Source organism: Apus apus, chromosome 4 (genome assembly GCF_020740795.1).
Source record: "Apus apus isolate bApuApu2 chromosome 4, bApuApu2.pri.cur, whole genome shotgun sequence".
NCBI lineage: Eukaryota > Metazoa > Chordata > Aves > Apodiformes > Apodidae > Apus > Apus apus.
Genome location: NC_067285.1, coordinates 3,615,488 through 3,642,898, shown reverse-complemented (window position 1 = coordinate 3,642,898; position 27,411 = coordinate 3,615,488). Strand labels below are relative to the sequence as shown.

The 27,411-nt window shown below is 48.9% G+C and overlaps 1 protein-coding gene across 1 annotated transcript in view; it reads right to left on the bottom strand.

The window, feature by feature from the left end:
- Positions 1-27,411, bottom strand: part of CTBP2 (C-terminal binding protein 2) — a 45,081-nt gene that overhangs the window by 2,869 nt on the left and 14,801 nt on the right. Inside the window, exons 2-8 of the mRNA XM_051618021.1 lie at positions 9,415-9,569; positions 7,950-8,094; positions 4,702-4,908; positions 3,385-3,599; positions 2,511-2,641; positions 1,319-1,446; positions 441-558 (exon numbers count right to left, since the gene is read on the bottom strand). Coding sequence (XP_051473981.1) covers positions 441-558; positions 1,319-1,446; positions 2,511-2,641; positions 3,385-3,599; positions 4,702-4,908; positions 7,950-8,094; positions 9,415-9,569 — 1,099 coding nt within the window. The remainder of the gene's footprint in view (positions 1-440; positions 559-1,318; positions 1,447-2,510; positions 2,642-3,384; positions 3,600-4,701; positions 4,909-7,949; positions 8,095-9,414; positions 9,570-27,411) is intronic.

Here is a 27,411-nt window from a genome sequence, read left to right as displayed (position 1 = left end):
CAAGCTGGGCCAGGCTCACAGCCCCAGCTGTCGGTGCATGGACAGAAGTGCAGAGCAAATCTGCAATGGCTTCTTCAGTTTAGAAGTTGTCCTGCTTGTTTATGGGGCTGGGGGTGCTGGTACTTACTGAGATGCTGGCCAAGTGCTGGCTGGCCCACCAGCATGAAGGCTTGATGAGCAGGAGGCTTTAAAAACCCTGCTTAAACCAAGCAGTGTTCCTAATCCCAGCGCTGTGACTGCCTGTCCCCAAGGAGGGGGACTTTGCAGGCACTGGCTGAGCTGGTGTAGAAGCTGTTGAGCCCGAGGGGGACTTTGCAGGCACTGGCTGAGCTGGTGTAGAAGCTGTTGCGCGGGCTCTAGTGCTCCCTCAATAGCTGAAATTCCCAAACCCTTCCCGTGCGGGGATCCCGGGGCTGCGCCGGGCCCGTTCCCCAGCTTACCTGTACGTGGCACCATTGAGCTCTGGATGAATCGCTTGCTGGTCTATTACTGACCACGGAGCTGTTGTGACAAAGAATTCCTTATTCACGCAGTTTCTTAGGCTTTCTGGGATGCGCCCTGGAGTTGGTAATAAAGGTGAGTCAGGTGAGGCCTGGCTTTATCACCCTCTAATAACAGGCCACTATTTTTCCACTTCTCTGTATTTGTTAGTATAGAGACCAGGGGAAACACAGAAATCCCACATCCCTTGTTTCAGGAGGACCTTTCGGCTGTCCCAAGGTACAGGCTGGAGACCAGATTCCTACTCTGAGTCCCAACTCTCTGCTTTCAGGAACGCTGTTCCCTTCAGCCCCCTGAATTCGAAGCAGGGGCTAGCCAGGCTCACAAAGTGGGGGCAATAGGACAAGGGAGCCACACGTTTCCTGGAATACCATGCCCACCATTTTGCAGCAGGCTCAGGTACAGCAAGAGCTGGACACAAGTGCCCTCACTGCTTTGGGATGGGTTCTGGCATGCAGTTGGCGAGGGTCTGCACCATCTTTTGGGCTAGCACCTTTAAAGGGGGCAGCAATTACTGCTTCACTGTCCTTTTCTTCCTAGTCATGGACACCAACCTTTGCCATGCTGCTCAAGTGCCTCATGGAATAATAATAGTAAAAAAAAAAATAACCAGAGAAACTGCTCACACAACTACAGACATACCCACGTGACAGAAAAGTCAAGTTTGGTTTCTCAGCTCTTTACTGGGAAGAAAATCAGGGTCAGAGCTCCTTCCCAGTCTCCTGCTGAGCCACGGGCAGGGTGAAGCCCTGTCTCTGCCCCTCCTGGCTCCCACCCCAGGTGAGGAGGGAGCCACCCCAGCCCCCCAGGCTGGTACCTGTGATGGCACGCCGGATTTCAGTAGCAGCAGCTTCTCTCATCTCCAGTGAGGCCTGCTCGCTGTACCAAGCCGTGTGCGGAGTACAGATCAAATTTGGGGCATCTTTCAACGGGCCTTGAGCAAAACTGGGAGCAGGGGGGGAAAGAAAGATTAATCAATGTTTAAAGAGAGAGTAAAAGTTTATGAGCAGCCAGAGACTTGTAGGCTGCCCTCTACCTATGCCAGCCTCTGTTCCCAGCCTCTCAGCTGTGGCACCTGGGCTGGAGAGTGTCAGTTCTGGGCTCCCCAGTTCAAGAGAGACAGGGAGCTGCTGGAGAGAGTCCAGGGGAGGCAACAAAGATGGCTGGGGAATTGGAGCATCTCCCTGATGAGGAAAGGCTGAGAGAGCTGGGACTGTCCAGCCTGGAGAAGAGAAGGCTGAGGGGACACCTTATCAATGCCTACAAGTATCTCAGGGTGGGTGCAGGAGGATGGAGCCAGACTCTGCTCAGCAGTGCCCAGGGACAGGACGAGGGGCAACGGGCACAAGCTGGAACATGGGAAGTGCCAGTGGAATATGAGGAGAAACTTCTTTATGGTGAGGGTGACAGAGCCCTGGGACAGGCTGCCCAGGGAGGCTGTGGAGTCCCCTTCTCTGGAGATATTCCAGACCCCCCTGGATGCAGCCCTGTGGAATGTGCTCCAGGGGATCCTGCTTTAGCAGGGGAGTTGGACTGGATGATCTCTAAAGGTCCCTTCCAGCTCTGACAGTTCTGTGATTCACTTTTTTTTTTTTTTTTTTTTTTTTTTTTTTTTTTTTTTAATTATTTCTGAAAACACAAGCAACCCACTCTTGCTCCCCCTCTCCCCAGAGAGGAGCTGCAATCCCACTTACAACCAACCCCTTCCTGCTAGCAGCAGCCTGTGGGCAAAACTGCCCAAAACTCACACAGTGAAAGCGTCCTTATGCACTAGTGAGCACTTGGGGTTTGTTGGTTTTTTTAAACATGGGCTGATTTCTTGTTCTAGGCTCCCAGAGGCCCTTTGAACACCCGTAACCCCCTGCCCGCCCACCTCCCATGGCTGCTGCAAGGGGCTGCTGCCTTTTCTCAAAGCAGCAGGATGGTTCCCCAGGGCTGGTGCTGTGTGACAGCCCCATGGACACGCTGCTATGGATGGTGACCCAACAAATAAACAGCCAGACCTTTACCTAAAGGGTTCGGACTCGTGCACGTCGAGCGCAGCCCCTCGTATCCGTCCCTCCTTCAGGGCTTGGGTTAAGGCCTTCTCGTCCACCAGGCCCCCGCGCGCCGTGTTCACCAGGAACGCTCCCTGCCTCATCTGCCAGAGAGAGGGGAGAGTGAGCTGGGTGTGGTGACCCCACTACCTACCCAGTGCAATGCCCCGGGGTGCCTCTGGCCCTGCCTGCACCCTCTTACGGTGCCGGGCAGCTGTGCTCCTGTCCCACAGCAATCCCCATCCCACTGCGTCTGTTTTTTCTACAGAAAGTCCAGTTCTGGCTGGGAGGGGTCTGAAGAACGGGTCTGATGAGAAGAGCATGAGGGAGCTGGGGCTGTTCAGCCTGGAGAAGAGGAGGCTGAGGGGAGACCTCATGGCTCTCTGCAGCTACCTGAGAGGAGGTTGTAGTGAGGTGGGTGTTGGCAATAGGACAAGAGGGAATGGGGTCAAGCTGTGCCAGAGGAGGTTGAGATTGGATATCAGGAACAATTCTTCCCAGAAAGAGTGAGGAGGCCTTGGAACAGGCTGCCCAGGGAGGCAGTGGAGGCACCGTCCCTGAAGGTGTAGGGCTGATGATTGGACTTGATGGTCTTGAAGGTCTTTTCCAACCTGAATGATTCTATCAGCCAACAAACCCCTCTCCTGCTGTTGCTGCTGCACCATGGGAGCTGAGGGCTCGCTCACCCCGCAGTGCTACCCTGTGGTAACACTGTGGGGAGATGGATGGGCTCCTGGGTGCCACCAGCTGCTTCAGAGGTAGCCTGCAGGCACTAAGGGCCTGGCGTGCCCGGCCATGACTGCAGAGGGACCCGCGGGCGGCACCGACACGCCTCGGTCGCACGTACCTGCTTGATCGTGAAGTCGTTGATTAGGTGGTGGTTATGCTCGTTCAGGTTACAGTGCAAGGAGACACAGTCGCTCTGATAGAGCAGGTCCTGGAGCGTGTAGACCCGCTGGACTCCCAGGGACCTCTCAATCCCATCCTGCAGGTACGGGTCGTAAAATATCACGTTGAAGCCAAACGCCTTGGCTCGGACAGCGACCGCCTGCGCCGTGCGACCTGCGCGCGAAGGGGAGAGAGGAGATCGCTGAGCCGATTCCCACCACACGGCTGAGCTGCCCCATGGCTCCCAGCCTGTCCCCTGCCACCTCCCGGGCTCCCCAGGCAGCCCCTGAAGGGGATGCTGGCTGGAGGGCACACCCAGGCCACCTTGCACAGGGAGGGCTGTACTTGGCTCTAGCGAATGGGAGATGCTTGTGTTACATTTTTTTTAAAACAGCCCAAATGATCGTGAGGCCACCAGGCACCTGCCAGCTCAGGGCCGTTTGCAGACGTGGCAGCATCCGTGGCCATGCAGGTCTGGTGGGGAAGGCACAAGGTGTGGCTCAGCCCCACCCACGTGCAGCTCTGGACATGGCAGAGAAGCAATCCTCTGCAGCGCTGCATCTACCAAGGAACGCCGAAAAAGGAAAGAAAAAGAAACAACAACAGCAACAAAACCAAAGCTGCCTCTTGTAGGCAACTTGTTTGTGAGGTTTTTCAGCCTCTGGCTGAACGGCTGGTTAATTGGGCATGACAGAGACAACTGTCAGGGCTTGGAAGCAAGGGGCCACCACAGCTACTGTGCTGGGGAAGGAGATCTGTGGCCTGGCTGAGACCCCCCTGCCCGTCCCCACCTGCCCATCCCCACCACGGGCTCTGCAGGTTCCGTCTGCCCTGTGTGCAAAGCCTCAGCCAGTGATGTATCTGCTAACTTCTCCAGCTGGAGGCAGCCAGGCACAGAGGTGCTGATGCTGTGCTCAAACTCTACGGCTACAGCTGAGCTGAAGAGAAACTGTTTTACCCACTGTTTACCCACTGCCCACTGCAGAGGGCAGAAGGGCTCCGGAAGAGCCCTGCTGGTGCAGCTGTGGCTCGGGAATGGGTTTATTTTGGGAGAGGACACCAGCCCTAGCAGGTGTGATCCCTCCTGGGGCACTGCCAGGTTCCCCCAGCGCTCCTCTGAGGCTCACAAATAACAACGCCTTCCCTGAAAAATCAGCGTGAGACCCCTGCTGATCCACCCCGGTGGTTCTGGGTTTGGGAATGCTCGTTTTAGTTCCCTCCTAGGGCAGGGAGGAGGCGCGGGCCTCCCGGGCAGGCCCGTCCCGCGCCCACCTACCAAAGCCGATGAGCCCCAGCGTCTCGCCACGGATGCGGGCAGCTCCCGAGGCCACCTCCCGGATCTGCTCCACGCTCTGCACCCTCGTGCCTTCCCGCAGCGCCTGGTAGAGCCACGTGTTCCGCCGGTAGAGGTTGAGGACGTGGCAGACGGTGGAGTCGGCCGTCTCCTCCACGGCCGCCGAGGGGATGTTGCAGACGGCGATCCCTGGGGAGGCAAGGCGCGGCCGCGGCTCAGGGGGGGAAGCAAAGCAGAGGGGCTGCTGCCCCGTCTGCCTCAGCTCCCCCCGCCCCACCTATTCCTCATCCTCAAGCTTTGGGGCAGCATTTTCCAAGGACTTGTGTGGTTTAGGCACAGCAGCCTGGGATCTCTGCAAACGCCACCACGTGAGGCTGTGGTGATGGTTGCTCAGGGGCTCCCTACGTGGTGATTCTCCCCCTCTACTCCTGTGAGACCCTACCTGCAGTATGGTGGCCAGTTCTGGAACCCTCAGAAGAGGAAGGACATGGACCTCTTGAAGTGAGTCCAGAGGAGGCCACAAAGATGCTCAGAGGGCTGGAGCAGCTCTGCTCTGGGGACAGGCTGAGAGAGTTGGGGTGTTCAGCCTGGAGAAGAGAAGGCTCCAGGGAGACCTTAGAGCACCTTCCAGTGCCTGAAGGGGCTCCAGGAAAGTGGGGAGGGACTTTGGACAAGGACAGGAAGTGATAGGACAAAGGATGATGGTTTTAAGCTGAAAGAACAGAGATTTAGCTGAGATCTTAGGAAGAAATTCTTTGCTGTGAGGGTGGTGAGACCCTGGCCCAGGTTGCCCAGGGAAGCTGTGGCTGCCCCATCCCTGGCAGTGTTGAAGGGCAGGTTGGATGGGGCTTGGAGCAGCCTGGGCTGGTGGGAGGTGTCCCTGCCCATGCAGGGGGTTGGAACTAGATGGTCTTTAAGGGCCCTTCCAACCCAAACCAGTTGGGGATTCTGTGATTCTCTGGAGCAAGGACAAGTGGAGATTTTGAGTGCGATAGCTACGTGGGAGTAACTCCAGGAGCAAAGGTTTATTTTGCAATAGAAAATCTTATTCTTACTCAGTTTAATCTACCTTCAAACAGAATTAAACCGTGCTGGCACAAGTCACTCCTTTCCCACAATAACACTGTTCAACCATTGAATTATTTCAGGACAAGTAATTTGGTGCACTTGAGCAGGATGGTGCAGCACCAGGTCAGTATGGCAGGGCCAGCTGCCCCCTTCCACCAACCAAACCAGTCAAGACCCACACTGGAGCATCTTTCCCACCCCATCACTGCCCTGCCTGCCCCGGTGTGGGTCTTCCTTTTGTTCCTTTCCCACAAAAGGTTAATTTTAACCTGCCATGTACTCGCTTGGAACTGCAAGTAAGAAGAAGCTGACAGAAAATGCCTCCCCAACCCCAGCCCCTTGCCAATCTCCTTGCTCCCAGGAATCTGTTTTTTTGTTTTTAAAACTGTTTTCCACCCTATGGCTGTTTGAAAGACCTACAGAAACTGGGAGAAAACTGACCCCACAGGTTGAAAAAAAACATGGCCACCCAAGCCCTGAAGCCACCGCCCGGCTCCTCTGCCTTTCAGGTGATGGGAACACAATGCTCTGGTCCCACCAGCTCCTAAAGCTGATGCTGTCTCGCTTTACTTTCCCCATCTCTCCCACAGAGGGAACTTCTGATGTACCTCAGGCCCAGAAACCACAGTGACCACCTGCTGAAGCCCCTAACCAAGTGGGAGGGAGGGATTCCTGAGAAGACCACACGTGTAAATATCAGACAAGTAAATTAAGCCCCCATGGTGGGTGGTTCAACACCAGCATCCTGTTCTGGGGGTGTCTTCTACTGGGTCAAAACTGGTCCCACCAGCCCCAGAAAGGCAGTTTGATAGTGTGTGGCCAAGCAGTGTTTAGACACTGGTCATTTATTGACTGCACAGTTTAAAATCTACCTTATGGGAAACAATACCAATTAAACTTTACGCTACATTTGTGGGTAGTCATTACATTTTCCACTCAAAACCACATCATTTGGCCACCCAATTTGCCAAGCATAAAAAGAAGGATTATACTGCAGTATCCCATTACTTTACCCGTGATATTTTTCCTTTCCTGATGTTGAAAGCCTCAAGAACATTGTTATAATGGATAATAACAATAAGAGTTAAAAACATGAAGAAACCATTACATTGAGAAGACACTGTTCTCCTCTCAGAAAAAAAAAATAAAAAATAATTCACTATATTGAGAATTGCTTTTTTAGGGATGACTGTTTGAAACTCTCATTGCAATTACCCCGTAAAATGGCTCATGTGAAATGGCTGTTATTCCTCACTTCCCCAGAGATAACCTTTAATACAAGACATCCTAAGCACTACTGCAGGACTGCCTGATAGACTGAATCTTGGGATCAGACCATCAAACTGGTTATAACTCAGCTGCTAAAACCACGGATACAATTAAACTCTCTCCCTTGGGGACACGCAGAGAGCCAAAGGTCCCTATGACCATCCCAACCCATGAGGAAACCTGGGGGCCCCAGCACGGTCTGACAGCACGCACCCCTTGAACCTGGGCATGCAAAAATTCCCACAGCTGGACACAAGGGCTCCTTCCTGACAACATGACCCTCTGCATTTTCACAGCCTACACCACATGTCCCCACCATAAGTCTCTTTTTCAAGTTCCTGAGGCACCTCTGATGAGATGGCAAAGGAGGCAGCAACAACCCAACGCACAATTCCTGCTCCACCATCTGACACACCACCTTCCCAGTGGTGCAGGCACAACTCAGAACCAGACCAGATCAAGACACTAACCTTGCTTAACAAAATACAGTAAACCACCCTTCTCCTCCCATTTTCTAAAGCTAGATCAGCTCTCCCGTGCCAGAAGCAGAACAGTCATACAAATATCCACCAGTCCAACAGCTCCCTGGAATAGGGACAGTGTGGCATGAAAGACTCAGATGGGACAGTTCTAATACCACATGAAACTGAAAGCTGCCTTCTAAAACTGCACCATTTTGTTTAGGTCATGGTCAGGTTTTCTGGTCATCATAATCTCTACATGCAAACAAATGAGACCTGTAATTTCAGGGGCTGAATCAACCCCCTTTGGGAGGTCCTGCCTGCAACTCCACTTTGCCAGCACGCTCCCCTGGGAAGCAGCAGGTACTGGTGCTGATTTTAAAGACTCGGAGGGACGTGGGAGGGATGCTGGGGCGCAGAGCTGAGACTTACCAAGCTCCCCTGCAGCTTTGATGTCGATGTTGTCGTAGCCGCTGCCTATCCGAACAATGACCCGTAAGGCCTTGAACTTCTCTAGATCTTCTCGAGTCAGTGTGATGGTGTGGTACATCATCGCCCCCACAGCTTCATTTAATACCTGGAACAGAACAGACATGTCAGGAGCCACCAGGACATCTGGAAGGGATGCCTGCAGCTCCTGGATCAGGAATACTACGCAGTAAATTGTGTATTTTTACTGCCGACCTACTGTCTGGCCCAGGCACAGTGCAAGCCAACACTTCTGGGTGTCACCAAAACCATCAGGGGTGTGACCCACCAGCACTGAGGCCATTCCCTTTGGGAAAAGACTGGATGGGTATCTGAAAATTATGGTATGTCTGGGGAGACAAGGCAGAGGAAAACGGAGCCTGTCACTCAGCCAGACCCTTTTCCAGGTGGTTATCTGCTAATCCCTCTGCTTCCAACCAGCAGTAATTCTGCTTTTAAAAAGGAATTAGGTTTTACAGCAGCATCTATTGTTTTTGAACACAACAGTGTGTCACTCATAACTCCTTGACATTTTTCATACATTGGAAGTACAAATACCTGTCAAACTGTTCACATTAACCTTTCCTGGATGTTTTCAAGAGCACCTAAAAAGATCTGTGTGAGGCTGTACAGTCTTGTATGTCTCCATCCCCTTCAGCAGAGATTCAAACCTCCATTGGTGCCCACCATAAGCTACCTCAGGGCTCTGGAAACCCAAGACCTACCCAAATTCTCCAAGACTGGCTCATCTATCATCTATCAATGTGTCCTAAAAAACTCCATCCTCCTTCCCCTGCCTTGAATATTTGAAGTGCTGCAAAGATCAGCACTGATGGTATTTGTAAGTTCTCTTTCCCAGATCCTGGAGGTGATTTCTGATCCCTTCAAACCTCCTCTGAGTTATCTGAATGCACACAAATAATTATTTTAAAAGAAGTATTTAGAACTGGTTGAGTTTCCAAGCAGAAACACCCATCCCCACTGCCCAGCAATGCCTGCACACTGCCCAAACCTCTCCCACTCCCTGCTGGGGAGAAATGAGCTGCTGAGGTGCAGCCAAACCCAGGGAAGTCCATCAGCTGCAGCATGGGATGGTGGCGCCAAAGCCAGAGCAACCTGGCACCCCAGGGAGGTGCAGAATGCTGGAACTGCTGCAATCAGCAAGCAGACTTCAAAAAAATGAGACATGTTCATAATATTGATGTAAGAAACTGATGCTAAGAGATAAGGTGACCCTTTTTTTTTTTTCAAAATAACATCCGGCTTTTACAATATCCTTGCAGAGTTTTAATCTGCAGTGACTTCTGGTGATGTTATCTGTGATCAACTCCAAGTGCAGCTTTGCACACTTCTTGCTCAAAAAGAATTGGCAGAGGGAGGCCAGATCCCACCACCCCCCAGCCCGGCCCACCCCGGCAGCTCCCGTTACCTTCTCGTGAATCTCCTGAGTTGATTGTGCGTCACAGAATGCAACCGTGGCCAGGTCCTTCAAAATGGGCATCTCCACCGTGCAGTCCCTCCCGTCCAGCAGTGCCACCAGGGGCCGGGGGTGCATGGGGCCATTCATGATTTGAGGGCGAATACCTGGAAGCAGAAGGAGGGAAGCTTTTACACTGGTGGCAGCAGGAAGGTCCCCCTGGCAGTGGCGGCTCCTGCGTCGGGTTCCTGTGCTGGGTGAGGGAGAGCAGCACATGGTTTGCACAGCAAGTGAGCAGGCACGATGGTGTTGGGTTGATGGTTGGACTTGATGACCTCAGAGGTCTTTTCCAACCTTAATGATTCGAGGAAAACTGGGGGGACAATGGCAATGCAATGCCATTGCAGGTCCAGGTTTCCTTCTGGGAGCACGGCTGTGTTTCTTCCCCGGCTGGAGAGAAAACACAGCATGGCTTCCTCCCAGGACAGGCATGGACAACCCTATTCCAGCCACAGGTGACTTCATGGGATGTATCTCCACTACGCTGATCCTCACCACCACAGGCCACATTCCAAGCAAATAATGTAAGCCAGATCTTCTGGCCTCTGCAGCCGTTTTACTGAGCATGTTAGGAGTGAAACCCAAGCCACAGTAATTTTTTTCCCCTGCCTGCAGGAGGGCTGGGATTTCATGCCATAGATGTATGCTGGCACTGTCTGTTTTTTAAGGAATGACTTTACCATCCTGGCTGGCTCAGAAAGACATGTCCAAACACACATCCAGTAAAAAAAGCCAAGGATTACAGGAAATCAGAGGAAGAGCAGGACCCTGAAGACCTCCAGCATCCAGGTTGTTACGTTACCAACTACCAAAGGCTTCAGAGGTGGGAACGGCAGAGCTCTGCTTCCTTTGTAAAACCAAACCTGGTCTATTCCTGCATCCCTCAGGATGCTCTGGGATGTGCAGCTGGAGCCAGCGGGAGGGACCTGCCCACAGGTCCCACCCAGCTCTTCTCACACTTACACCTTCCCACAGGTTGCTCCCTTGAAACTGTTTGTACTCAGGGGTCTGTTCAGCTGTGCTGCTTTTTTCCTCCTTTCACATGTTCTCCAGGCAGAGGTGAAGAAAGGAACGATCCCCACCAAGGGCTGCAGAAGGCCAATTTTTATATCCTATTTGTTGCTCTGCTGGGTATTAACTGGTTCGTTTTTGGACAAGTCACTGAGAAATTTCTACACCTTTACCACTCAGTAAGGGAATTTATTACATGAGGACTGTACAAAATATCTCTTTTACCTACCCAGGTGTTTCTGGGAAAAGCACAGGTGGGGAGAAAGGGTGCTCAGGGGACACAGTGGTGTTTTATTTCTGCTGCTGCACCATAAGATGGCCAGGCCCAGAGGGTTTGGGTTTGAACCTTCAAACCCCCTCACACCAGCCCCAGCAAAGCCCCTATCCTTATCAAAACCCTTCTGCACAAGGACCTCCCAGGAGTACCAGACACAGTCACACCTTCCCTAGGCTGCATCAGAGCGTCCTCCCCTGCTGCTCTACACCACAGTCATCGCTACTCACAGTGCAACTGGTGAGCTGGACAAGCCTGGCTGAGGGAACTGGGTATTTAGCGGGGTCAAACGTCTCACATGGAATCCTACAGAACAAATGCTGCTGTCTGTGGCACTGCTGGAGTATGTGGGACTACAGCCAAGAGCAGGATGCTCCTTTGCTGGCCCTTGCATGCAAGGCTGGGGATTGCTCCAGCCCTCTGGACTGCAGTCAACACCAGGGGTAGTGTCACTGCAGCCCCACGTGCCAAAAAAATGACAACGAGGGAAAGAAACTAATGAGAAGAGCAACATACTGATTTCTTTTTCTTCCTTCTTCTTTCCCCCCCCCCCTTTAAAAGCAAAATTTAATCTGCCCTTTTGTCCACATTGCTGCTGGGTAAAGCATTAGCAAGATCTACAGCAGCTGATGTGTATGTGACAGGCGTGGGTGCTATGGGCCCAAGCGATGCCTCCCTGATGGCCTCACCATGGGGAGGGATCTACACTGTGTAGGGAACACAGGACAGCACATAGTTCCAATTATTTTTTAATGGGAAAAATTCATCCCATGGAAACAGGCAGATTTAAGAGAGGGGGTTTAACAGCTCTGAATTCGCCTTAAGAAATTAAGAACCAACCAACCCAGCAGAAGAATTTCAGCATTAGGCATGAAGAATTTTTGGGATAGTTCCTTTCCACTGTCTTTCCTAACAAGATCTCCATCAGCACATACTGGAAGCAAGACATGATGCTTGCGTGCATTTCCTCCAGATGGAAGTGCAACTGTGTCAGTAGGCAGGGCAGAGGGCTGAGACGATCTGGATAACCCAAAGAAGCTTGCCATAAGCAGATCAGCAAGAATGAAAACGTGGACAAATCTCGGAGCGCTCGCACCGTCCTTACACGAAGCACTACAGCCCAGCTAGATTATTTTCTCAGGTTAACAAGAGAGTGAATTATAACACTGACTTAAACGCTTACTAACGTATATGATCCAAGGCTTAGAGCATCACCTCTCAGCCTCACAACTGTAAATGAAGAGGCACTGGATGCAGGGGCGAGGTGTGATGGTCCCAGCCCCAGTGGCCAGTCCCCATGCTGTGCAGCCATTCACCTCTATTTGGGCAAGCCAAGAGCAGAGCCTGGTGCCCACCAGGGACCTGGACCATCCTCAGGCAGCTCATGGAGGCTGGTGGTGGCTCCCTGCAAGTACAGCCCGTGGAAGACAAAACCAGGGGTTATCTGAAACCTCAACATTTATTCCAAGCCCCAAAATAACGGGTTTATTATGCTGCCATTACGTAAGCTTCTTTGAAAGTCAAACAAAGCACAGCTTGCTTTTTTTTTTTAAACAGCATCTGTATCTTTGCTGAGATTAGGGATGTAATTGTGCATGATGACACAGGCTTCTCAGGCATGTCACCCTCACCCGCACACAAAAGTGTGGTCGCTGAGGATGAATGCTGGCTGGGAACTGGGAGGTATTCAGAGGAATGTCTCTCGTTTCTCCTGCTTCAAGGAGGGAATCTCCTTCAGGCCAACAAGGAAAGTTTTGAAGCAAATCGATATGAGACGAAGCGCATCATGTATGGAAATTACATTTTCATAAAAACCACTGGCAGGTTTGCAACTTAAACCACGGTGTATTTTCCTTGCCTGCCTCTCTTGCTGCCTTTCCACCAGCCTGGGTCTATTCTTCAGGACCCTGGTTCCTGCCTCCCGCACAAACACATTCAAACCAAAACATCTCAGCTGACAAATCCAAGAGAAAAACTCGCTACCCTTTTCTTTCTACCCGAGCACGTTTGCTCTGCATGCGACTGCTTCATTAAGGAGGTATGCCATGGATCAGAAAGTAATTAAAGAGCCAGACGTTCCCCCCCACCCCTAGATTCTGATACAACACCGCAGCCATTAACCCTTTCACTCTGCCCCACGTTGCAAAACCCACCAGGCTCAGTGCCCTGATGGGTAGGGTGCTGTGCACACCCAGCCCAACGCTGCCTCACCCAGTGCTGGCAGCACAGCAAGCCGGGCTGGTACAGGCAGAACCAGCTCTCCCTGGGTCTGGGGTGGGCTCAGCTCTTCCTCCCAACAGCCTCACCGATTTCAGTGACTCCCCCCTCCCCCAAATCTCAAGCTGAATTTGCCAATACACCCTCAGCCCTTCCTGCAAAGTTGTGGCAAATACTGCTCCATATGTGGGGGTTTTTTAGGTGCTTTCAGTTGCCCGCGGACCCTCGCCAGCACTGCAGGGAGAGGCTGGTAAGGCAGAGGGAGAGGAGGGAGGGTTTACGGAAAGAAGGGAAAAAAAAAAAAAAAAGGCACAGGAAAAAAAAAAAAAAAGGTTTTGCAGTCACAGTGAGAACTCAAACTCCACCCCGGCTCACAGACAGCACCGCTTGTTGCACGCAGCCCCGCGTATAAAGTGCTTTTGTTTCATTTTTAATACACAAAGCCTGCTTGTCCTCTCCTGCTGCTCCTCCCCTTTGCCACCCACTTGTATCCGATCCCAATGGCACCCCTGCCAAGAGAATTAGGGAGTGCTCCCTGCTAAATGGCAGCCTTTGTGTGACCGCAAGACGGCTGGTACTATCTCACAGAAACAAAAGCAGAAGCCATTTGCCTAATTCTTATTAATCTCAGTTGCCTACACCACGCAGCATTTAAAAAAAAAAAAAAGAGAGAAAAGGGAAAAAAAAGGCAAAAGGCTTTAAACATGTTCACTTGCAGTATATAAAAGTGCATCAAGAAGAGATCCTGACACTCGCCTGAATTACTCGTTCACAACAAAGTAGCTACAGTTTTACAGTCAACTACACACTTTATTAAACAAACAGAAAAGAAACAGGAAATTTCCCCTTGCCTGGAAAATGTTGCCTCCACATTCTTCTTCTTATTAAAAACCACACATGGCAGTGGAGGAGGAGGGAGGGAGGAGGAAGGGGGGGAACCCACACACGAGAAAATACTACCACTTTGCAGTGCGTTGCCTCTCCTTTCGTCTACGAGGGGGTATCTTCAAACAAGCAATCCTGCGGCCCACAGCTGCAACATCTCAAGACAAATGTCTCTTTGAACACGGAGGGAAAAGAAAAGGCTTTTGTCCTGAGCCACAGAAGAATAGTCTGAAATTGCGAGAGGAGTTACAGTCACCTCTGCGCGGCTCCCAACTCTTCAGAGCACTCCCTCCAGACTTTGCCGAAGCTTTTAACTAATCGTAGTTCTTTCCCAGCCCTTGAATAAAATCATGTGAGTGCCAGCCAAAAAATCTTATGCTATGCACACTAAAGGGTTTGTATATGTCACAGTTGCCTTTTCCCCCTTCCACTCCCCTCCTCCTATTGACTTGCACATACGGCGTGGTTTTTTCTGAGTTGTCTCAAATGGATTTAATCTGTGCCACGCTGCGTTTCATGTTTGTTTGGGTTTTTTTTGTCTGTGTGTTTGGTTGGCTTTTTTTAATCTTAAAAAAAAAAATAAAAATGAAACATGCTTTTCCATGCAGAGTATATTGAATGAGGCTCCAGAATCAGGCTGATAGCCTTTAGCAGCAGCAGCAAAACCAACACAAAGCAGGGGGAGAAAGCACGGCTGTGCTGATCTCATCCAGCACCCAGAAAAGAAGGGCCAAATTCTTTCTTGCTGTGTAAATCCACTGGTTTTCAGCATCAGAAACAACACCCGCTTGCTAGCAGGATGTTCCTACGTGGAGACGCCCATCTCCTGCTCCTGCCCAGTTTGTCCCAAATAGGTAAAGCATCCCTGTATCATTGTTATCCCGAACCCACTCTCCTGCAGCACAGGGACGTGCCACTGCGGGACACAGAGACGGTCATACCTGTGCAATGCCCTGTCTGCAGAGCGTGTGGCAGCTCATGGCTTGGAGCAGCTGGTTTTTTTCTCTTTCCAGTCACCATCACCAGCCACAGCAAGAGACAGCCCTCATTCAATAAATAAGGAAAAAAATCTGCAGCTCACTCCCAGTTAGTAGGGTTAGTGCTGCATCTTACTGTTTGCCACTCCCTGGCTGGCAAGCAGTGCCAGGCAGTTAACAGAGGGATCTCCGTGCCCTTTGTGGAAACTACCTTGGATCCATCAAGCTGATTTTCAGCCATGGAAGCCAAAACCAGACCAGGGCACAGCTGGTGCACTAGCAGTACTGGTTACACTGCTTCACCTGGGAGAAACACAGTACCTGGGGATGTCAGTCAGCAACGCAGTCGCAGACCTGTGTTTCTCCATCACTGTTCTATCACCATCCCACTGGTTCAAACAGCTCTATCCCTCCCCTCTGCAGACTGCAGGGTCTGAACCACCCAGAGCTGGTCCAAGGGAAACACCCAGGAGAAACACACAGTAATTCCTTGGCAGATTAAGCCCTCTAACAGACAATGGTCCTGCTGACCCTTTTGGGTGCTTCTGGATGCCCAGGGGAGTCCTGGAATCAGAGGACAGGGTCAGGAATAAGGAGAACAAAGGTTTACCCCCTGAAGCTGGTACTGACTTGATGATAGACATCAAAAGATCTATTGGCTTCCCTAAAATCCAGTCTCCTCAGACAAGACAAGGGAATTTAGAAACACAGAACCATTTGGGTTGGAAAAGACCTTAAAATCATCAAGCCCAACCATCAACCACTTCCCTGGGCAGCCTGTGCCAGTGTTTGATAACCTGTTTAGGCATATCTTTCTTTTGAACTTATGTTGGCTTTTCTTGAGCACTTCAGGTTTTCCACAGATTTACTGTCCCAGCCATGACCCTACCATTACAAGTTGGAAAGCTGGGGGCCCACAGTGCCCTCCCAAGGTGGTTCAGGGGTGCCCACTCCATAGTAGCCTTTGACCACTCTTCCTGTGGGCTGTAAACTGGCACTTCAGGGCCGGATGGAGGGGAAACCTCTGGGAAAGCCACCTCTGTGGGTCACAGATAACACATGGGGTGGTGGTTTCCAGCTGTAGCAGTACCTCTTGCAAGCAGAAAGGCTTAAGTGGGTTGGGAAGATGCCTTCAAACAAGTGCTGAAGGAAGGTTTCCGTGTGGACAGGGTTGTTTTTGGAAAGCACTGCAGGTGCTGCAGGACTGAGAGGACCACCCTCCTCTACCACAGCATACTCACAAGTGATGCTCTTTCTTTTACTTCTCCTGTTAAAAAATCCTTCTCCTAAAAAATGCACAGGCGAAAATGAAGTAAGACACAGCCTTTATCTTGCAGTCAGGGGAAAAGAGACATTTGCTGTAATTTCTAATTGCAAATACTCTGGATGCCCTTGGTTCTGTACGGACAGAAGCCACACAAATATACAGACACTTTAGAAAATGACATGTTTTTTTTCAGAAATAACAACACGGTCTGGGTTTTTTTAAGCAAAGCATCTTTGAGACTGCCAGGATCCTACCAGGAAAAGACTGTGAAATCCTGGGTGTTTGAAGCCAGTCTGTAATGCAGCTGGAGCTGAAGGGCTCCATGCTTGCAGCCAGGGCTGCCACAGGGAAGGGGGACAACGGCAAAGGGGAGGTGACTTCCAGCCCACCAGGAGAACCCATGGGTCCATGTCACATCCCTCTGGAGAGGGAAATCGCATTTCAGAGAAACTCCTGAGCTGCAGAAAGATGGGCCAAGAGGCAGCAAGGCCCATCCTCCCCCGTGAAGGGTAGGATCCCTGATGGGAAGCAAAAAAAGTTGTACCTGCTGCTGGGAAGAGCCGGTGCAAACTCCTGACCTCTCCAGCACATTTCCCTCTGTCAGCACACACCAGCTGGCTTTTTGCCAGTTCCCTTTGCAGATAACTTCTCAGGGCTTCCTTGAAGAATGTATTTTTAAAAATTCATAGGAAATTCCCCATTTAAACCTATAACCTTATTAGCTGATAGGAACACCACGATTGCAGTCCCCAGCTGAACTACAGAAGCAGACAGCAACCACAGAGAAATACTTGGTAAAAATACGGGGAGTATAAATCCATGGTATTTTCTTATTCTTATTTGAATTCCTGTAGGTGCACACACCAGAAACACCCCTTCACCTCCTTTTGCCTAACTCCATTAAAGCACAGAGATAGGTGTAACCCACTGCCAGTGCCAGGGGATGCTGTCAAATGGCAGGGAAGTGAAGCACAAGCTTTGGAAAACTCTGGAGCACTCTTCTCCTGTGAAGTAATCTCTGGACTGAACTACATCTCATCCAGGAGCACTTTAGATACAGCTGCAAGTATATCAACTGGTGTAATAAAATAAAAGAGTAAACCAATAGTAATTTAGAGCCTTCCATTTTAAATTGTTGGTATGTGGTTATTCCCAAAATAACCAAAGATGGCACAGCAGATGAGAGAGGCCATATGGGGTGCTGAGGGATGCTACCAAGAGAGCCACAAGAAGCAGTTGGAAGAAGAAACGCTTGCTCAGAGGAGCTCAGTTTCTTGTATTGATGTTTTTGTGTTGTTTTTTTAAAAGAGAGGGATGGAGAAAAGAGGGGAAAAACCCAGTTAGGGTTTGTGTTGTGGTTATGATTCAGACACCACACGGACTCTAGAACCATCCCACCGCCCAGGGGCAGAGCTTTGCAGCTCCTATTAAAAACAGTATGGAGAAGGCAGCAAAAAACTCCAATAATTCTCTCAAACATGCTCCATTACCAAGCCAAGGGCTGAAAACAGATTGTATTTGTCGTGCTTAATGGATGGCTTCTTGATACTATCCAGAAACCTGAGAAAATACTTTCTGTCCAGTGCTCCCATGTCAGCTGCAATATATATTCTTTATGTTTCATACATGTGATGTTCACCATTGAAACACACATTCCAGCCCCATGGCATCACTCAGGAGGGACAACATCCCACGCCAGCTCTCCTTCAGGTCCCTCCCTAGCCTCTTTATCATTCTTTTCCCTCCTACCCAAGTGGAAACAAACTGCAGTAAAAAAAAAAAAATGAGCCACTCAAGGAAATGTATAGCTTTCATTTGGGTTTTTTGTTTCTTTTTAAAGATAAAATACTTAAAACCAAGGAGAACGATGCTGATGCTTTATATGAAGGTGCAGGGGAGAGCTGCTGATATTAGCCATCTGGGCAGGAGGCTGCTCAGACTTCAAACCACCCCAAGGGATTCAGAGGCTGTGAAGACATTTGGGAAGGTGAGATCTAAAAGAAGGTTAAAGATGAGCCTGCTGACGGGCAGCAGCATCCCTGGCTGAAACACCACTGCCTGGGACCACCATGAGACTAGCAGAGGGGCTGCCAACAAAGCACCAGGGTGCAAAATCAGTTCTGCTGTACAGACAGACAACTGACAGCCCAACGGTTCAGACTGGAAACTTCTCTTGAATGGAAAAAAAAAGTAATCCATCACAGCAAACACTTGGATTCAGTTTTTGGGAAGCAAGAGGGGTTCAGTCAGACTAGCTGTGCGCTACCAGCACCTTCTAAATTTGTGTTTGCACATTGATAATGAGAGATTCTGCATAGAAAACAAAGAAAACACCATGCTGTGAGAAACTTGCAGGAATTAAACTACACTGGTGTTAACCACTGACATCAGTCCTTCCCATCACACTAGACGGAAAGTGCCCTCAATCTTAGAAGCAAGATATACATAACGTTTTCTCTGCAACACTGCTGACATTTCTGATCTGCTGGAGGTTTTCTGTAGATCCCAGAGGAGGGGCAAGACAGTGTTGGAGGCGATTTTATGCTGGGGAGGACAGTGGTCCTCCATTCACTGCTGGCAGCCTGGGCAGCCTTTCAGAAGATAAATCCTCCTTTGCACATCCACCTGTGGCTGCTGTCACCTCAAGTCATTCATTTGCGGCAAGGAAGGAGAAGAACCCATCAAGAGGGCAGCCCATAACACACTTTCCAACGTGGGAGCCTTGAGTGAGATCCCAGCTTGGCTTTAAGAGCCTCCCAAGGCAATCTCTGGCCAAGTGCAAAGTGCCAAAAAGGGCTGGGAGCTGACTTGTTTCCTCCTGCAAACACCGCAGATGTGCTGTGGGCCGTGGTGGGAGCTGTGACCAAGCAGGGGACACCCAAAGCCCTGGCCTGGGGCGAGGGATGGCTCAAATCCCTGAAGTGTGCCTGGAGACCTCCAGTGTCTTTGTTCAAAGTAATACAAGGAGCAAAACCTTAAAGCCATGGGCAGCAAGTGATGCCTTTCATAGTGATGCACACCCACAGAAAGAGAAGCACCAGGGGTGTCTCTGAGCCCCGAGACACACCATGTGCACTCTAGGGGCTCTTCCACAGCCCCAGTGACACTTGCTGGCTACTAAAGGCAAAAAGACTGTGAGCTCACTCCAAAACCCAGAGCTCTTGCCAAGACCTCGTCCCTTGTAAGACCTATTAAAATAGCTTCTGGGTACTTGCCAAGAGCACAAGCCCAGCTGGAACCGTCTGTTCAGCGACCCTGTTGCAAGGTCATCCCTTCTGGAGACCAAAACCAGCCACTCTCCAACCTACAAATGTGAAATGTTTCTGCCAAGGGTGCCAGACTGTTGAAAACTTTCTCCCTACCTACTGCTGCTCCTGGGCACATTCCTGCTCTCAGATCCCCACCCTTCTTCCACGGCAAAGATCAAAAGAAGGAAACCTTGGCGTGGAGAGGAAGTCCAACCACCGCCACGTTTCCAGCTTTTCTGCAGCACGTTCACAGACTGCACAGGGCTCCTGCTTTTGTCATTCTCCTTTCTTGCTTCACATTTTTTTCCATTTCTTTCCCTGTCCCAGTCTGCACCCGGAGCCCCTTGTGCTCTGCCGTCGCTCTTTGAGGAATTTGAGGCCAATTCTGCTGAGTGCAGCAAGGATGGCAAAATATGAGCGAGGGAATAACCCTGGATGGTGCTGAATGCCTGCAAATCCCACTCATTTCCCCAAGATAAACACCCTCACTTCCTCACAGCACTGGATCATAACTAAGTGAAAAAAAACCCCTAAATACTAACATTCAGAAGCACTTAACTACAACCCACTTGCTATTAAAGTTGATTTACTTTTACAACTAATGCTTTAGAAGCGTATCTTAGGATTTTATCGCAGTTACACTGAAAAAATAAAGGCAAGTGTTGATTTTGTGTTGACATTTAGAACAGCCCAGAACCATAAAAACACAGCAAACAAAACTTCGGGCTTGGCAGTGACCACCAAAACCCACCTGATCTCCATGGACTAGCACATGGAATCCGCACTCCACTACTTCTGCCACCTCTCAGCATGGCCCAGCCCAGGCAGAAGGGCCCCCAAAGGTCCCCCAAGAGCAGGATGCCCTTCCTTGAGCTCCCTGGCTTCTGGCCCTTCTGCTCTCACCCAAGGAAGCCACTGAGGCCACCAGAAAAGCCACTGCGATGGAGGACAACCCTTGCATGGATACTTCAGCTCAGCAGGACCACCACAGAATCTAGGGCAGGTCACATAGAAAGGCATCCAGATGGGTCTTGAAAGTCTCCAGAGAAGGAGACTCCACAACCTCTCTGGGCAGCCTGCCCAAGTGCTTCGTAACCCTCACAGTAAAGGAGTTCTTCCTCACATTGAGGTGGAACTTCCTGTGCTCTAGCTTGCATCCATTGCCCCTCATCCTATCACAGGGCACCACTGAAAAGAGACTGGCCCTTCCTTCTTGACAGCCACCCTTCAGATATTTATAGACATTCATAAGATCCCCTCTGTCTTCCCTTCTCTAGCCTAAACAGCCCCTGGTCTCTCAGCCTTTCCTCGTAAGGCAGTCCCTTAATCATCCTTGTAGCCTCTGTTGGACTCCCTCAAGTAAATCCCTGTCCCTCTTGAACTGAGGAGCCCAGAATTGGACACAGTACTCCAGGTGAGGTCTCACTAGGGCAGAGTAGAGGTGGAGGAGAACCTCCCTTGACCTGCTGGAAATACTGCACTAAGAAGCCAAAAATGACTGCACGAAGAAGCCAGAGCTCTATTCATAATGTCCTAGGAAAAGTATGGCAAAGAAACTCAGTCAGTCCTGCTTTTATCCATGTTCCTTATCTAATACATTTCCTTATTTTCATATCACTCTGAAGCTGTTCCCAGATACATCAGTAAAATGAAGAATCACAGAATGAAGAATCATAGAATGGTTTGGGTTGGAAGAGACCTTAAAGATCCTCTAGTTCCAAGCAGGATCTCACACTGTGCCTGCAGCCACCTTCCCAGAGGAGCATGCTCTGCTGGAGAGTCACCTGCAAGGCTCTTCACTCAGCTGGAAAAAAACCACAACACGTAAAACCCCCCCAAGGAACCTCAATCTCTTTATCCGACTTCTCTGAAAAAAAGGATTTCAGAGATGCCACACAATACAGTCCTTTTTAGCTATTTGTGCCCTCCAGCCATGCATTAATACAGCTGAGACTAAGCTGGATTGAGGGAATTAATAAATTGATGTACCAGACGATGTAGGAGGCTATTAAATAAATAAATAAAAAAGCACTCCAAAAAGAAAATAGGAAAACCTCAACACAAAGCTGGACTGCAAGCTGAAGATTTCATGAGGTCAGGGTGAGTGTACAAAACCTGTCACTGGAAATGCTATTAATAAAAGTATCTTCTGTAACATGGGAAGTACACTGATTAAGAACAATACACTGATTAGTAACAAACTCCCAAATCACACAATATCATAATTTAATCACAGCTTGTTTAGACTTAGGGGAAAAAAGTGGTGGTCAGGGCAAGAAAATCTCTGTATTTTAAACTCACTCCTTTTGAACCTTCTGACTTTGCACCTTTGTAGAGCCTTACTAGCTGCTCACTAATAATTGTTGTGTGCTGAGAGCATCCTGAGGTTGCAAAAGAGCACTGCAAGTATTTCAGAAATAAGTCAGAGTGAGTCCACACTTATGAGGACTTCTCAGGGCACACAAAAGAACATGCTTTTGAGACTGTAGAAATAGTGAGCCCATATATACAGATGTCAGGTTTCTAACAGCAAACTTCACACCAGAAAAAAAGTCTTTTCTTATTCAGGGGTATTAAATCTCTCTTAAAATGTCCAAATCAAATTAAACCAAATGAGAGATATTTTTTGTGAGTTGCTTTTAAATTCATTTCTTTCAAATACCTCTTAAACCTTTTGACAATTAAATGATTTTTTTTTTTTTTTTTTTGTAATGCAATATGCAATTATGGAGATCTGAAGAAAAGCAGGTGGTCCCCAAACTCCCTATTTTATTTTTTTTTTTTTTACTAGACAAGCTGGTCTAATAAAAGATACTATCTCTCCCTGCAAAGCTTGCCTAGCTTCAGTTTCCCTGGCTGAATAAAGATAACAGAAAAAGTTTAATCATTAACTTTCATGTTCTCTACTTCACTCCCTCTACCAATCAGGCTTTTCCTGGCTGCTGGCATTCCTGCCTTGCTCTAAACCACGGTCTGCAGGTCTGGTGCTGCATGCACCCACCTGTGGGCAGCACCCAGGACCTCAGCCCCAGCCTCCACCCACCTCCTCCTGCTACATCAACCCCTTGAAAGCCTCTGGACCTAAACAGGGCCAGAACAACCCAGAACTCTTAAAAAAGATCTAAAATTACAGAATCATGGAATGGTTTGGGTTGGAAGGGACCTTAAAGATCATCCAGTTCCAACCTCCCAGCATGGGAAGGGACACCTCCCACCAGACCAGGTTGCTCCAAGCCCCATCCAACCTGCCCTTCAACACTTCCAGGGATGGGGCTTTCATAAAATAATGCCAAAGTGCAATTTCTTTTGCTACAGTGGAAGGAGGGTCTAAGTAAAGACTGGGACCACTGGATTGTGGTACCTCTGGCCATTCCATCCCACATCTCTCAAAGCTTTTGGAGGCTGAAACAAGCTCCTCCAGAGCTTCCTGGCTGGGTTTCTGGGGTCTTGGATAAACAACATGCGCTAGAAGGCGTGAGAACATAACCTAAAATTTTTTCACATCCCTGACTCTAAACCACTCTCCTCTGATGACTGATAATCCAAGGCCACACTCTTCACACCTTAAATTAAGGCAGAGGACCAAGCAATGCCTGCTAAACACCACCACTAACTTTGACACCAAAAGTCACCCCGAGACACTGCATCTGTCAGCACAAGTGATGATCACCGCTTCGAGGGTTTCCATGAGGGGTTTTCCTGCACACCCAGGGTGGGCTCGAGTCAAGACTAGGTTAAACTCTCATAATTTTGCAAATCCTACCCTTGTAGCTGTTTAATCTCCACCCCTCCCACAGCAGCTGGAGGGCACTTAGCCTGGTCAGCAGCACGCAAGCACCTTCTGGTTTCTGGAAACCACGTTCAACGTCCAAATATTGCACCGTCCCTTGAATAACAGAGCTTGCAACCTCCCTGATTTATAATCAGTGTTTAAAATAGCATCATGAACCCTCACAAGTAACGACAGATGAAAAATTTGTCTTAAAACAGAGCCATTTGTGCTATGATCATCGAGAAAAATCTTTGCTAATATGCAACATCTTTAAGCAAAAGACATACACGCTCCCTGGGTTTCGTAATGAAACAAAAATGAAGGTTGGCAGAGCAAGCAAAATCATCTACAAATACAAATCAACCTTTTCTCCTTGTGAGCCAGAGTAGCCCAAGGGATAATGGCACAACCATGATTCTGATGTATTTATCCTGTACATTTCATCTGCATTAATCTAGACAGCACACTGGCAGGTTCTTATTTTTCAATTCCAAGAACAATGAGCTAGTCCTGTGCTATGATAGCTCAACACCCATCTCTCCCATGACTGCGCAGGCCCAATATCACAGGTTCCTCCTTCCTACCCTCCCTCCACCTTGGGATGGGGCCGTAGAGCTGCAACCTCGGCTTGTCCCAGGTCTTGTCCCGGCAGCCCCCGAGGTTCACCACACTCCTTTGGTCACAGTGGGGGGCATGAAGGACATCATCCAAGGATGGGGCAGCCCTGCCCTTGCTTCCCCCAGCTTTGACAACCTCAGCAACACAACAGAAACTAAAGGAGGGAGATCAGGATGCTGGAATAAAGTATTTCGTGCAAGGATCTGTATTTTCTCTGGGTTTTTTTTTGGGAGCTGACATTTTAGCCAATAATCTTCATAGTTAAGGTGTCTTATTTTCTTTTGTGCTGCAACTCCCATGGCTGCTCGGAGGCATTTCCTACAGACATCCTCAGAGTATTATGTGACAAAATCCAAAATGTGGAGAAACTGACTGCTCTTGAAACCACATTAAACTATAATGGGCTGAAAATGTCTTCATTTTTATGCCTCTTTGCCATCACAGAGAAGAAAGCCAATGCTGATGTAGGTTAGCACAGGCTATAGGTTTATCTAATAATGTATCCTGAAGATGGTGAAAAATATTTCAAATTTGCCTACAGTTATAAACTGTAAATCACACTGAACACTATCACTGCAGAAAGCTCTTTCCCTCTAACGGTTTTCTATATTTTATCAGTTCAATAAAACCTATCACCTATCAACCTAAAAGCTGTAGTTATATACCCTGTGGTTATTTGCATTTAATTGATTTTTTTAATTTTAAAATTGTGCCACAAACCCACCAGAAGAGCAAGATAAGGAAAAATGAACTAATCAGATTTCATTTCTGTCTTGGGGAGGAGGTGAAAAGGGGAAGGGAAGAGTCTTCCAGTGAAGTTTCAGAAAGTTGACAGTTTCCTGCCTTGCAGTAGAAAGCAGTTGGCAGAGATGGATGCTGATGCATCACAGCCCTGCCTACACATTTATACACTTGATTACATCATATGGATTAAAAAAACGTATCAAATTAACTGAGTGGGCTGAGAAAACAACCCGGGATCTTGAAAGAGACCTTACGTAGTACTTGTGTCCTAGGGGATCCCAAAGCTCCTCACACATTCACTGCCTATGGCAGGAAACCCCCACATGGCAAAGAGGTGAAGTCAGACATGGTACCCACCAAGAAACTCAACTAAATGTGCATTTTACAGTTTCACACACATACATTTCTGTGTTTTCATGGTTCATTCCACTAACACCTAAGAGGTAAACTGTACAGGACTTGGTGTAATGTATTCCTCTAATTAGTATCTTTGACAGTACAAGGAAAAAGCTCAATATTGAAAAAAGAATCTGTAACACATGGCCAGCTGATTTTCTTAAGAATACCTTACACTACAGAAGTGGTTTCATAATTGCCCTCAAACATTTCCATTGAGTGGCATTACTTTCACCAAGAGTTTTCTCAACCCTCTCCCTGGTTCTCAGTCCAATGAATGGGTTGCTTTCTTTCACCTGTTGTCCTCTCTCTGCAAACAGACATACTCTGTGCCCATCTGTTGCCCTGACACCCTCCTCCTTACGAAGGAAAAAGAAGGGTGATTCTTCTGTTGTTCACAACAGAGAGATCACCCAAAAGAAGACACACAGATCTCAGTCACGGGGTCTGGAAATGATTTTGTTTTCTAAAACAAGCTATTTTGTTGTTCCTCAGAAGAAACAGACCTGGAGAGAAGTGCATTGAAGCAGATCCCTCTCAATGCCTTGTTCAAGGTCTGACCAACTGACATTGATGCATTTCAAGGTATATATTTTTGGTTTGTTTTGTATGTAATGCAAGGGTCGCAATTCTTGAAGGACTCCTTTTCAAGCTCTCATCAAATGAATATGATGGATCTTCTGTGCCAAACACAGCCAGGCAGGGGCCCTGCAGGAGGAGGGATTGGAGAGGACATTGCACAAGACACCCACAACAAAAACACATCTCACCATCTTCTGCCTCCTTACTCCAAACTGAGCTGGTGAGCCACATTTGGGGCCAGCCTTAGGAACAGAGCACCCACCAGAACTCCTCCCTGGCCTGTGCCTGGATTGAAGCATTCAGCCAACTGGAAACAGCCTCACTGTTTCTGCCCCCATCAGGCAAATAAACCAAAAATTCCCTTGCTACTTCCTTGCGATTCACACCAGGAGTGCCTGGAGTCAGTGGGTTCAGTGTGGGATCATTCAAACCAGCTGCAGCCATTGAAAAGAATCCTTTCTTCATTCCTGCGCCCGGGCTTGCTAGAAAGTAGGGAGCAAATGTTCCACCCAAAATAGTTTTGGTCTGAGCACAAGAGAAGCTATTGGCAACAACAACATGGAAAGAAAGAATGTCTTAGCATCAGCCTCAGATGCCTTGCAAATGTACTTTGTATCCTCTACTCCAAATCATATTTCTCTCAGCCTGTAACAGACTAGATGCTTTAACTGGCTCTGGCAGATTGCGGAGTGTCTTTATTTTGGCTAGTAGAGAGCTCCCTTCCATATGGGACCTATCTAGGATGAAAAGCAGATCTACCAGGATGGAGAGCCCAACCCCAGCCAAGCATTGGGCCACCATGGCTCTCCACAGTGAAGCAAAGTTGTGCAGGAATCCTGGGCAAAGGGTGCAAATAGACCAGCCCCTCAGCTGCTCACCTTTCACAGAATCACCAAGGCTGGAAAAGACCTTTAAGATCATGAAGTCCAGCCTATGACCTAACACCACCACATTGATGGTGTTCCCCTGGGGTGCTGGGGTATTGCAACAAATGCTGCTTTTCTCAAAGAGCTGCAAACTGCCCCACCAACCAGGTGTGAACGGCCAGGTCTTTGCAGTTCATTTTTAACCTCCAATGAATCTGAACAGCAGAAGGTGCTGCTGTTGCTAGGGTCACAAAAGTAGAGTAGCAGACACAAAGACACCTCTGGGTGAGCAACCAGGCCTGATCTGAGGGTTTCCTCTGGGTTGACTGGCAAGAGCAATTAATCCTGATGCGGTGCATATGTTCTGAATTTTGTGTACTTCAGCAACCAAACAAGAAAAAAAGTTGCTGTGCTTCACTGTGAAATATCAAAAGCACTGAACTGTGATGCATTAACATGGCATTGTCTTCAGGACTCTCACCCAACTCCAGGCTGACAAGAGGAGCTGGCACACAGACATTTTAGAAGTGCATGAATTTCTGTTGCACGGCACAATAACCATGGGAACGTGTCGCCATCCTGTTCAGTCATCAGAGCAGCAAAAAGTAAGGACAATGCCCGTTAACAAAAGATAAAAGAGAGGGTAACAACTCAGATAAAATTATTTGCATGTATAAATGTCATGATAAAAAGGAACTGATAAACCCCTGCAAGCTGAGTTTCTAATCTGGTCTTAATCTTACTGGGTGTAGCCTCACCAGCCTTGGCTGCCTCTCCATCCCCTTTCCATTGGTCAGGACAAGCCTCTTCCCAAATCACAACAGCTGGCTGGAGCAAACCTCCACCTCCTCCTCCTTGCTACAACTTTCACTTGGAGCATGATGACTTTTAAAGCCTCTCAGGCTCCCAGCCCAGTAAGCAGTAAAGCCCAGCACAAAGCGGTATTTATTTCTCATAACTGCTTTTTTCATATAAGAATCCAATAGAAAAATAACCTCAGCAGTATCTGTCATAGCCCAAGGTGGACCTGAAGCCCTGACAAAGGGAATTTGCGGCACACAGTGGTGCTTGGTGCTGCATGCCTGCTTCCTA